The following is a 12,940-nucleotide window of genomic DNA, read 5'->3' as shown; positions in this document are numbered from 1 at the left end:
CTGGCAGCTCCAACATGGAGTCGCAACCAGCACAAACCAGAACTGCCCCACCTCCTTCTGGTAGCAAGCAGGACTGGCCCACTTCTGACCAAAGGGGGGGGGGGAGAATGGAATGGTGAGTTCCATTCTGTCTAACTATAGTTCTGCTGTGTTTGATACCACCTGCTGGTGAATCAGGCCCATTACATGAACAGTTACATTGCATTATTATAACTGCACAGTGTTGAGGGACCTGGAAATAAATATATAGGTGACATGCAGGTTAGACCATAAAAGATAGTAGCAAGGTGCAGAAGTGTAACACCACTCTGGGGTGTTACATTATCATGCCATTATTTCCAGTTTACTTAAAAGACAGAAATTGCTTAAAACTAAACCACCCATTATTATTCCTCAAGACCTCAAAGAGTCCATGAGACACTAGGAGCAAAAGGCAGAACAAAAGGAATTGGCTTTATTTATTCTAAAGAATCGGCTCAAAATTCCAAAGACTCCGAAACTGAATTCATTCCAAAACTGTCAATTTTTTATGATGGATCCGACACAGGGCAGAGAACATGCATTTTCATATTGCAAAACTGAGAAATCCTATGCATGCTTTGTGCACACCTGTTGGGGCTCATTCACACAACCGTATGTACTCTGCGGTCCACAAAACATGGATCAGCAAAAAATACGGATGACGTCAATGTGCATTCCGTACTTTGCAGAACGGAACAGCTGGCCCCTAATAAAACAGTACTATCCTTGTCCGTTATGCGGAAAATAATAGCACGTTCTTTTTTTTTTTTCGGAATGGACATACGGAAATGGAATACACATGGAATAACTGAATACACACGGAATTTTGTTTTTTTGCGGACTCATTGCAATGAATGCAAATAAAAACGGAACGGACATGGAAAGAAAATACGTTTGTGTGCATGAGTTCATACTTCAGTTATTTGGTCAGTTATTTCCATCGGTTATTGTGAGGCAAAACCAGGTGCGGGTCAAAAACACGGAACAGGAAGAAATCTTTCCATTACACCTGATCTCTGAGGAGGCTTCACTGCTGGTTCTGGTTCACAATAACTGAAGCAACAACTGAGCAAATAACTGAAGTGTGAACTCAGCCTCAAATGTATCCATTTTAAAATTGGTCAAAAACAGATACATTTAATGGAAAACAAAACACCTGCTGAGACATTTTGTATTCCAAAGAATAATTCAATATATTAACATCATTATGAAAGGGCCTTTTTTTGGGAAAGGGCCTTTTTTTGGGAAAGGGCCTTTTTTTGGGAAAGGGCCTTTTTTTGGGAAAGGGCCTTTTTTTGGGAAAGGGCCTTTTTTTGGGAAAGGGCCTTTTTTTGGGAAAGGGCCTTTTTTTGGGAAAGGGCCTTTTTTTGGGAAAGGGCCTTTTTTTGGGAAAGGGCCTTTTTTTGGGAAAGGGCCTTTTTTGGGAAAGGGCCTTTTTTTGGGAAAGGGCCTTTTTTTGGGAAAGGGCCTTTTTTTGGGAAAGGGCCTTTTTTTGGGAAAGGGCCTTTTTTGGGAAAGGGCCTTTTTTTGGGAAAGGGCCTTTTTTTGGGAAAGGGCCTTTTTTTGGGAAAGGGCCTTTTTTTTGGGAAAGGGCCTTTTTTTGGAAAGGGCCTTTTTTTTGGAAAGGGCCTTTTTTTTGGAAAGGGCCTTTTTTTTTGTAAAGGGCCTTTTTTTTGGAAAGGGCCTTTTTTCTGTAAAGGGCCTTTTTTTGTAGTGAAAACACCATGTTGTCCGATCCTTCTGTCTCTTTCAGACAGTTAAGCTAAAACTCATCTGTGTACCGATCGGACACACAAAAAAATGATGATTTTTAAGGGATGCCCACTTTTATAGCGCACTATTCACTTGAATGGACGAGCCTTCGGCTACATTCACACAATGTTTTTAGAACCAATCAAAGTCTATGGGGCTACTCACATGTGGCAGTAGTGAGAACTGCATGACAAAAAACGCGGGTTTTTCGGGCAAGTTTCTGTAGTTTTGGTGTCTATAACTGCTTTGCAGGCCTATGCTGAAGACTACATTGTATTATGAAAAGTTATGTCCCTTTCTAATATGCGTTGTGTTTCAGTTCCTCAAGAGCTCTGCTTTCTGTCAGTGAACAGAAACATTAGTGTGTAAATCCAGAGGCTGCAGACTCTAAGATGTTTTCCAGGAGTTCAATACTGATGGTCTCTCCTCAGGACAGGTCATCAGTATCTGATTGTTGAGGGTCCGATTGCCGGCACCTCCACCGATCACCTGTTTCAAGAGGCCGTGGTGCAGCGATGAGCGCCACTGTCTTATCACAGTGCCATACAACGTAAAGTGGGTCTGCCTGGCATTGCAGCTCAGGCCAAATTCACATGAATGGGACTGAATTGTGCCTCGGCCATGTGACCCATGAACGTGACGTCACTGGCCTGGGAAGAGGACGAAGAGCTCACCGGAGCGCCACAACCTCTTCTAAAACATTTGGTTGGTTGGGGTTCCAGGAGTCAGACCCCCACCGATCAGATATATTAAAGGGGTTGTCTCACTTCAGTAAATGGCATTTATCATGTAGAGAAACTTACTACAAGCCACTTACTAATGTATTTTTATTATCCATATTGCTTCCTTCGCTGGCTGGATTCATTTTCCCATCACATTTCACACTGCTCGTTTCCGTCAGTGGTGGTCGTGCTTGCACACTATAGGAAAAAGCACTAGCCCATGTGCGCTCCGATGGTCCCGGCCACCAGAGAGGCGGACACTTTTTCTTATAGTGTGCAAGCATGACCATCACTGAAGGATTGCAGGGTGGTCTGTAACCATGGAAACGAGCAGTGTATAATGTGATGGAAAAATGAATCCAGCCAGCAAAGGAAGCAATATGGACAATCACAATACATTAGTAAGTGCCTTGTATTAACTTTCTCTACATGCTGAATTCCACTTACTGAAGTGAGAAAACCCCTTTAATGACCTATCCCTGAGCAAAGGTCATTAATATGAGTCATGGAAAACCCCTTTAATATTCGTCACAGCTGAGAGTCTGTAACAATGTATCTATTGTAGACAATCCTCTGTGAGCTAAACAAATCCTCAGCAGCAAATCTCTGGTTTGCTCTAATGATGCGCTACAGCATGGATGTCAAACTCATGGCCCTCCAGATGTTGCAAAACTACAACTCCCATCATTCCCTGATAGCTGTAGTATGCCCAGGCATGATGGGAGTTGTAGTTTTGCAACAGCTGGAGGGCCACGAGTTTGACATCCCTGCGCTACAATATATCAGCGTAGGGCAGTGGTCATCAACCTTCGGCACTTCAGCTGCTGTGAGACTACAACTCCCAGCATGCACGCCGCAAGCTGCATAGTCTGGGTACTGTAGTCTCTGAGTGCCACCGGTTGCTGATCCCTGGTGTAAGATTTCATGGAGGATTCTCTAAACTGGACGCAATATCTCAGCTCAAATCTGTATGAGGTCTGTATGGTATGGATGCAAACTGTACTGTTCCTATTCACCGACCGCAAATGGCGTCGAAACGAAGCACAAAGTATTACACAGTTATTACATGTTATTATGCAATGGGCCACCGCCGCCATCTTGTACCGCCAGTCTATTAGCTAGTGTGGCGAGCGCTAATACATATTACATGGTCATATATGCTTTTGATAAACGTCCTGCAATACAACATTCCCCCGGCTGTGCAGCCGCAGCCTGGCACTGTGTAGTAACTGTAATAGGGTCCTGTACACTTCGCATCGGTGGGGGCTCCAGCAGTCGGACTCCCACTAAACCCCTAGACTAGACTCAGATTACCCGGAGGTGCTGCCCACAAATACCGAATGATCCGTCTTGAAAGGATTCAGGGACTGTAATCGAGGAACTAAGTGTCTTAATGCACCGGCGAAGATCAAGGGGCCAAAATGACGGGATTCACATGAAGTGATGCACGCTCCCAGTGACAGACAGAGCTCATCTGGAAAATCGGATTGGGCAGGTGTTGTACTGAAGCAGGAGATAGGATTATATGGAGGGTTCAGACTCCGTACCGTGCCGTCATTTTAGACCGCAGCTATGGAAAATACATTAAAGCACAAGCAGCGACAAAGCCATGGAAGCCAATTCTTAAAGTGTGACCCCCCCTATTCCTATATATCGGGACAGAGCGCACCACGTGCTCTATAGTTTTACTGATGTGTCATGTCCCCCCTCAATGACATCTCATCCAGCCAGCACCCTGCTCTGTACTGATGAGGGGCGTGAACCCTGAAAAAGTGCGGTCTTAGGCTACATGCACACGTTGTTTGTTTCCGTGTCCGTTCTGTTTTTTTGCGGATAGGATGCGGACCCATTCATTTCAACGGGTCCACAAAAAAATCGTATGCTGTCCGCATCATTATGTCCGCCCCAAAAAAATTGTGCATGTCCTATTTTTTTCTAGTTTGCGGACAAGGATAGGCATTATTACAATGGATCCGCAAAAAAAAAACAAATAAAAAAAATGGATGCCATACGGAATGTCATCCGTTATATTTTTTCCGGATCCGCAATTTGCGGACCGCACCACACATACGGTCGTGTGCATGTAGCCTTACCGATGTCTTTTAGGCTACTTTCACACCTGCTTTTAGGTGCGGATCCGGATATCTGCACAGACAGATCCGCACCTATAATGCAAACGCTTAGATCCGTTCAGAACGGATCCGTTTGCATTACCATGAACACGCAAACGGATCCGTTTTGACTTTACATTAAAAGTCAATGGGGGACGGATCCGTTTGAAACTTGAGCCATATTGTGACAACTTCAAACGGATCCGTCCCCATTGAATTACATTGTAAGTCTGGACGGATCCGTTTGCCTCCGCACGGCCAGGCGGACACCCGAACGCTGCAAGCAGCGTTCGGGTGTCCGCCAGCTGAACGGAGCGGAGGACAAACGCTGCCAGACTGATGCATTCTGAGCGGATCCGCATCCACTCAGAATGCATTAGGGCAGGACGGATGCGTTTGGGGCCACTTGTGAGAGCCTTCAAACGGAACTCACAAGCGGAGCCCCGAATGCTAGTGTGAAAGTAGCCTAAATTGCCCGATATAAGCTAATTTGCATATTGTTTTCCCATGGAGCATTGCCTTAAAATAAGACTGCCGAGTCTCTTCAATGGAAGCAAATACCCTTGGGGTTGATTCCCCTTTAAAGCAGCCATTTTGTCATCTGAACCAAGGTTTCTCAAAGAAATGAAAACAGCATCAAATGAATTCTTACATCGTTTCGAGCTCAATGACGTCACCGACACCTTGCAAAGGGATAGGGTAAAAATGCTCACAGAGTCAAAATTGCAGGACTCAAATGCATATACGTAGCATGGCTTAATTTGGAAGATCTTTCGTTCTCTTAGGCCCCATGCACACGACAGTCTCAGTCTTGTGGTCCGCAAATTGCAGATCTGAAGAACACGGACGCGGTCCATGCGCCACCTGCATTTTATTTGTGGATACATTGTATTCAATGGGTTTGCGGTGCGCCTTTTTGCAGACACAGTGTATCTTTTTCGGAACGGACATACGGATGTGGAAAGCACACGGGCGATCCGTTGGCTTTCTGCATCAGTAGTATGCTCATCTGCAAAAAAAAAAATAAATATAGAACACGCAGACCGTGGACCCACTGAGGTGAATAGGTGCGCAAAAAATGCGGATGTGTGGAAAGCAAAATGGATATGGTGGTGTGCATGAAGCCTTAAAGGAGTTTTCCGGGACTTTAATATTGCTGGCCTATCCTCACGGTAGGCCATCAGTATTGGGGTATGACAACCTGCACCCCCGCTGATCAGCTCTTTCAGAGTAGCTCCCGCACTGGAACTATACAGCTCCGTCTGTTGTGCTGTGGTGGGAGCTGGTAACTGCAGCACTGTTCCCATTCACTTCAGTGGGAGCAGTGCTGCAGTAAGCAGTTCTGTCCACTGTACAATGGCTTGAGCCGTGTAGTTTTAGTACAGATTTCTGGCACCGGCGCTACTCTGGAACAGTTTATCACAGGAGTGCCGGGTCTCAGAGTAAGACATGACCACCCATGTCTGAACGGTGCCAGACTCCTGTACCTTCCGCCTTTTGCTAGAATGGAGGGGCAGCAGTATTAGAAAGAAGGTGAACCCCTACAATATTCATCGGAGGCCGCATGGTCAGCCACCGACTATAATCGACCAACCGCGTGACCTCCAAACAAGGCCAAGCAGATCCATCATAAATGACCAGGCGCAGGACTTCCCTAGTTCCGCTGCCACATTGTTGTAGTGCAGTCAGACCCCCACTGATCGGATATTGATTGCATATCCCAGCAATATGTCTCCCGTGGGATAACCCTTTCCATGCTGTACTCTCTGCACATCCTGACAACTCAGTAGGATAATGCAGTAGGTAGCTGTAACAGATCCGTCGGTCCACTAAGACAATGCAGTCCTATGTAAAAGCAGGAATCCCGAGTAGTGATGACAACAACATAAGCATTTTCTACCGTACCTGGAATGGGGATGATGGGTATGTTGTCATTGGGGACGACTCTTGGCGAGCTGCTGTCGTCGACGTAGAAGTGAGCAGTCTGAAAACACTTCCTGTGTAGGAGAAGACATACATATTAAAGACATGATGGTAAAATCACTTACTCTCTGGTTCGACGACGTTTCCACACATTTACATAACATTGAACGGGCAGGAGTTACACCGTCCAGTTCTCGTCTGACGGGTACCACATACTTCTCAAACACACGACTCAATGCAAAACTTTTTTGCCCAGTGCTGCCAAATAAACCGGGATTGCGGCACGAAATGCAATTATTCCGCACGGTTTTCCTCCAGTTTTTGTTTACCTTTTTACTTTTCAATGTGTTAAAGGGTTAAACGGGCATTAGAACCTGTGCACACAGTCTAGTTATTTATCACAGGGGGCACCCTTGTCCATGCCAGGAGCAGGGTGGGCACACGTTTACCCTCACACACACACACACACACACACTCACACAGAGCCAGCCAACAGGAGAAGTGCTCTGGTCAGGCCTTTTGTGATTCTCTCTGCAAAAGGCCCCCGCATGGCGAACACACAGGGACACTGGGAAGGGACCGACAACGAGACGGCTACAAAAACACAACGGCCATTTACCTGTACTTAAAGCAGAGCAGAGAACACAGGCTGTTCATCATAGACCAGGCACTGAGCAGCCAGGCATTGAGAGCTCCAAGCAGCTTTTGCATGGTGAAGTTGAATGAGGCTTGACTGAGCAGCGGCGTCACCGCTCACTGCTGAGCAGCCAGGGGCCGGAGCTGAATATGTAATGAGCCAGTTCTCTGAGAGCTATTGTGACTAGGATGGGGGGGTCTTCCCTTGCCTGACTGCAGCCCATAACAATGGGCCTTCTCCTAGGAAGAGATCCTCCTCCGTCTCCTGCACTGACTTTAATGAACGGCTCTCAAACACCTGCCCGGGTGCTGGATCATCCATCATATGGAAGGTGCACGTGCACATCATGCCGTTCATACATAAGCTTTAAAAAGTACATAGTCCACTTTGGACAAATTGCTTTAAATAAGCAGGGCCCCCCCGTCAGTCACAGAGGTGTGCGTCCGCTCTCACCTGATTTGCAGAAATCTACTTTATTAACTTTTGGTATTTACCTGACTTTTTTCCTTGTGTGTGAGATATATATATATATATATATTTATTTATTTATTTAAATGTGTGTTTTATATATATAAAAATAAATAAATAAATATATATATATATATCCATAGAAAAGGTCAGGTAGCACTCCCTTCACATGCAGCTGTAAGGTGCCCGCGGTGGTCCCTCGATTCAGGACAGAAGACAACAAAGAAAATCTGTATATATATATATATATATATATACACACACACACACACACACACAGGTGAAACTTTAATTTTTTTTATATCGTTCAAAAGTCCATTTATTTCAGTAATGCAACTTAAAAGGAATTGCATTAATGCAGCTTAAAATTTGAATTTTGTGAAAAGGTTCAATATTCTAGGCTCAAAGTGTCACACTCTAGTCAGCTAATTAATCCATACCCCCTGAGCAAAGGGGACCTCAAAATTGTGACTTTGGGGTTTCATAAGCTGTAAGCCATAATCATCCAAATTATAACAAAAAAAGGCTTGCAATATCTCGCTTTGCCTGTAATGAGTCTCATGTGTTAGTTTCACCTTTTAAGTTGCATTACTGAAATAAAGGAACTTTGCACGATACTCTAATTTTTCGAGTTTCACGTGTGTGTATGTGTATATATATATATATATATATATATATATATATATATATATAGAGAGAGAGAGAGAGAGAGAGAGATGTGTGTATATATTTAAAATGTATTTTTTTGTGTGTATAATTACTATCTAATATCCATCTATATTTATCTATATCTATGGAAATACCTACAATTTTTTTTTATACTGCTATAGAGATAAAATTCCAGGTATTCCGGTTAGAGAAAGTTATCCTGTATCCTGTGGACGGTGGGTAACTATTAGCTCAGTGGGGGCCCTGAAATAGGCGGACGGGCTGGTCAGAAATGCGCACCACTGCGCCATTCCTTTCTATGGGAGCGCCAGAGTATAGCACTCTGCTGTCTCTGATGCACCCACAGAAATGAATGGAGCGGTGCAGAGCATTTCTGACCAGCCACTCCGTCCATTTCAGGGGGACTGCCATGGGATAACCGTTCTCATGATCAATGGAGATCCCAATGGTGGGACCCCTACCGTGGACAGGGGATAACTTTCTCTAATCACACTACCCCTTTTAAGACTAGTTTCACACTAGCAGTATAGAGATCAGGCAGACTTTTCCGGCAGGGAACAGAGTGTTGGAGCTCTCTGGATGCGGTACGTGAATGTCTGCTGGCCCTATTATCTATAATGGGGACCGGCGGAGATCTGTCCGCAATCTGGCAAACAACGAGACAATTGGCTGGCCAAAAAACGCTGCTCAGCAATGTGGGATCCAGAGAGCTCCGTCAGGCTGTTCTCTGCAAGATCTCTTTACCTCTAGTGTAGGGGGACATTTAGTAAATTAGATACCAGTTTTTTTTTTTGTTTTTTTTTTAACTTAAAGGGGTTGTCCAGGATCAGAGGTGAATCCGGACATACCTCCATTTTCACCTTGGCATGCTCCGATGCTCTCGTTTGCACTGCGCTAAATCGCGCAGGGCAAAGGCATTTTTGGGACAGCCGGTGACGTACCAGGCTCTCCATGGGGCTGCCAGGAAGCCCGGTGACGTCACCGTCACTGATGGGCGGGGTGACTTGCTGAAAAACAGCCTGTTTCAGTTTAATCGTTATTTTCAATGAATTGAATGCTCAAAAAATGTTTTGTCTCACTCCCGTTTCTTCTTGTTGCACGTTGAAGCTCCACATGGAACCTTGTTAAGAACCAACAATGTAAAATATGATTTTTTGCAATTTTTCAAGTGGTCTTAAACTTTTGATCAGGACTGTATATATAGATATAGATAAAGAGATAGATGGATCAATGGATAGACAGATTAAAAAGCGGGCAGCACTCCAAGGAATCAAAATGAAAACGAGGCGGTTCCTTTATTCACCGAGTCCCATATGTAGGACTTTTCATCCCAAATGTCACACATATGGGGAAATAAAGAATCCACCTCATTTTCCCTTTAATACCTTGGAGTGCTGCCTGGTTTTGGTTCTTTGTATAGCGGGGACACCAAGTCAGTGCCCTGAGGCCCCTATCCGACTGCTGAATATATGGAGTCGTTTTTTTTTTTACATCTTTTGCTTCTATAAGCACCAGTGTGTTATAAATATTCATTTCACATCCACTTCTATCTATGCAGTTTACCTCCATCTATAGACAGATGTAGCAGAGCTTAATGCATCATGTCTGAGGTGTATCTCATAGTGATCGTAATGATCTGTGGCTGTGCCATATGACAACGTCAGCTCTGCTGCACAGGCATGAAAAGTACAACGCTGGTTGCTCCCGGCTTCTGTATTCACCCCGACACCTGCTTTCTTATGGTTCCAAGATGACTTGCTACCTGCCAGACGAGCGTCTGAGATAAAGCCATGAGAGAACGAGGAGTGCCGTATCAGGCACAGATATATACCGTTCATATACCGTGCCCCGCAGTAGTAATGGAGGCGCTAGCTAGAAGTTCTGTGAATGGACGTGGAGACATTTATAGTTTACATCTAGGGGATGAAACCATGACCTGACCGTGCCCAACATGCGCTAGGCTTCGACTCACCAGGCTCTGTCAGTTAACCATTCACACGTCCGCAAATGTTTTGCGGATCCGCAAAACACGGACACTGGCAATATGCATTCCGCAATTTGCGGACCGCACATCGCCGGCACTATAATAGAAAATGCCCAATCTTGTCCGTAATTGCGGACAAGAATAGGACATGTTCTATTTTTGGGGGGGAAGCGGAAGCACGGGTGCGTAAGTGCGGATCCGCAAATGCGGATAGCACATTCCAGCCCCATTGAAAATGAATGGGTCTGGCACCCGTTCCACAAAATTGCGGAACGGATGCGGACTTATTTTGCGGACGTGTGAATGGACCCTTAAAGGGATATTCTCATCTGAGACAATGGGGGCATATCACTAGCATATGGCCCCATTGTCTGATAGGTGTGGGTCCCAGCGCTGGCAGCCGGCAAAGTTCCGGAGGGGGCGCAGCTGTCCTCCATTAATTTCTATGAATGGATCGACCATTTCCGTCGAACCCATAGAAATGAATGGGAGCAGTGACTGCGCACGTGTGGCGCGCTCCCATTCACTTCTATGGGGAGAGCGGGGGTCCTCCAGCCACCTCCGCTCCGTTCTCGATATAGGTGCGGGTCCCGCACCTATCAGACAATGGGGACATAGCCTAGTGATACACCCCCATTGTCTCAAATGAGACAACCACTTTTAAGGCTGAAGCTCTGGGCAATTATTGGGAATAAGCATTCCTAGGAAATGTTCATTTATCGGGTAATTCCATCTTTTATGTGGGACATAAAATTGTTTTCTGCCAGCACATCGTCCTGTTCTTCCCCATACAGGGAGGGGGGATAATTCTGCATGTGAATTCCGCTATCATCTCAGCTCAAAGGATCAGGCAATTATAGGGAGCATTCAGTTCATCCCCGATCATTGTCTGTGCATTGGCCCATGTGTTATAGGGCCTTTAGATATAATAGGGATTTTGTTACTTGCAAGCAGTGACATGTGCCGGTGGGGAGAATAAATAAATAATACCCTATTAGAGAATTCCGAGTTCGTAGTCCTTTCATTCAGGACCTTCGTCTTTTAGCCCGAGTGTAGTGCGGCTACAACTCTCTGGAGGACCTGGTATGTTTTTGTTACATGAAAAGCCCATTGATTTCATTATGCAATACTTAATTTCTCCTGTGGTGGCACTGCAGGGGAATTGAACACTTACAGCCTGGTTCCCTTACAGATCACAACTGATAGCTGGGAGTTGAGGTAACAGGACACGGATCAACTTATTGTCAGGAGGCCCTTTGAGCAAAAATTATAGCAATAATTATCATGAGGGTAATATTTGAAGTCAGATTCCAAAGTTTCAAACTTTTATAAATGTTGCACTTTAATTGTCATATTTTAAATCTAAGACTTTTGTCTAGAAAACTCAATTTTTTTTTAACTTCATCCAAGTTTGCAACTTGTTTTTATTTTTAGACAAAAACTTTTCAATGCCGTAAAAAATAAAAAAATAAAAAAGTTACATTTTTGCACAGATGAACCCATAAAGTCACAAAAGCCCTATTTGGCAATTCTTTTTAAAGCCAGAATTTTGGAGGACTGGATAAAATTGTGCAATGTAGATGACCCCCTTAAGCTTTATGGGCATCATGATGCCCCAAAAATGCCTTGCGATTTAGGTCTATGACTGTGCACAGTGGAAATACTTCCCCTGATAGTTTGTAAACCTGCAGACACTTCTGAATGCTATCACTTCGCACAGAGTATCTGCTGACTGTTCCTTAAATCAAATTCAGGATTAGCTGCAGGAGCCGCCTGGCTGGGTAAGACTGTCTGAGCCTGTGAACGCTACAAGGCACTGGCTGCTTTTAATAAATCTACCTGGTTTACAGTCACATCCCGCCTCCTCTGTATTTCCCCTAATGCAGTCTCGACAGAAAATTCCTGCTGTAAATTCACAAAGTAAAATGTCTTCAGTGCAGGGAAAAAAAAAAAAAGTTTGCTGAGAAATCCAGCGAGATAATGTCAGCTAAACAAATATTTCCACTGAATAGCAACAATAATTCATAAGAAAGCAAATGTCTCAATGTGATGTGAAGGTCACCGCTGAAGACTGTACAGTAACAATGTGTTCTGCGGCGCTGCCAAGGCAGGAGAAAAGTCACCCGAGAAGTCTGAACGTAGACAATTCTGCAGGGACGGACTTCGAACTTAAAGTGGCCCTGAGAAAAAACAACCAAAAGTGACCCCATGTTGAAGCTGGGTCCAGATTGACAGAAGGCAATGCAACGTAGGTAGGCAGGGCTGACACAAGTAGGCGGAGACAGCAGAGGTAAGTGGGGTATAAAATACCGCCCCAGCAGAACCAAATACCACAGTAGAGCACAAAATATTCATCTGTATCATTGTTCTGAGGACGGTGATCTAGTTGAATTTATTATGGCAACAGCAACCACTGGCCAGGTACATAAATACCTGATGCTCCTAGCATTAATTAAAGGGGTTGTCCAGGTTCAGAGTTGAACCTGGACATATCCCCTTCTTCTCCCACTCAGCCCATCTGACATTAGCATGGGAGAATTTCATGCTCCGATGCACTCCCTTGCCATGCACTGAAACGCTCATGGCAAGGGCTTTTTTTGGAGATTCAGTGGCGTACCGGGCTCTCCATGGGTAAGCTAGGCAGAGGCTTCCA

The 12,940-nt window shown here is 44.8% G+C and overlaps 1 protein-coding gene across 2 annotated transcripts in view; it reads right to left on the bottom strand.

Moving 5' to 3' along the window:
• Positions 1-12,940, bottom strand: part of PTPRG (protein tyrosine phosphatase receptor type G) — a 470,827-nt gene that overhangs the window by 66,711 nt on the left and 391,176 nt on the right. For both annotated transcript variants that reach the window (XM_044300597.1, XM_044300598.1), the window contains one exon: positions 6,512-6,603. In XM_044300597.1, the coding sequence (XP_044156532.1) occupies positions 6,512-6,603 (92 nt within the window). The remainder of the gene's footprint in view (positions 1-6,511; positions 6,604-12,940) is intronic.

This window comes from Bufo gargarizans, chromosome 7 (genome assembly GCF_014858855.1).
Source record: "Bufo gargarizans isolate SCDJY-AF-19 chromosome 7, ASM1485885v1, whole genome shotgun sequence".
Taxonomy (NCBI): Eukaryota; Metazoa; Chordata; class Amphibia; order Anura; family Bufonidae; genus Bufo; species Bufo gargarizans.
The sequence above is the reverse complement of the archived record's forward strand: the minus strand, read 5'-3'. Positions and strand labels throughout refer to the sequence as shown.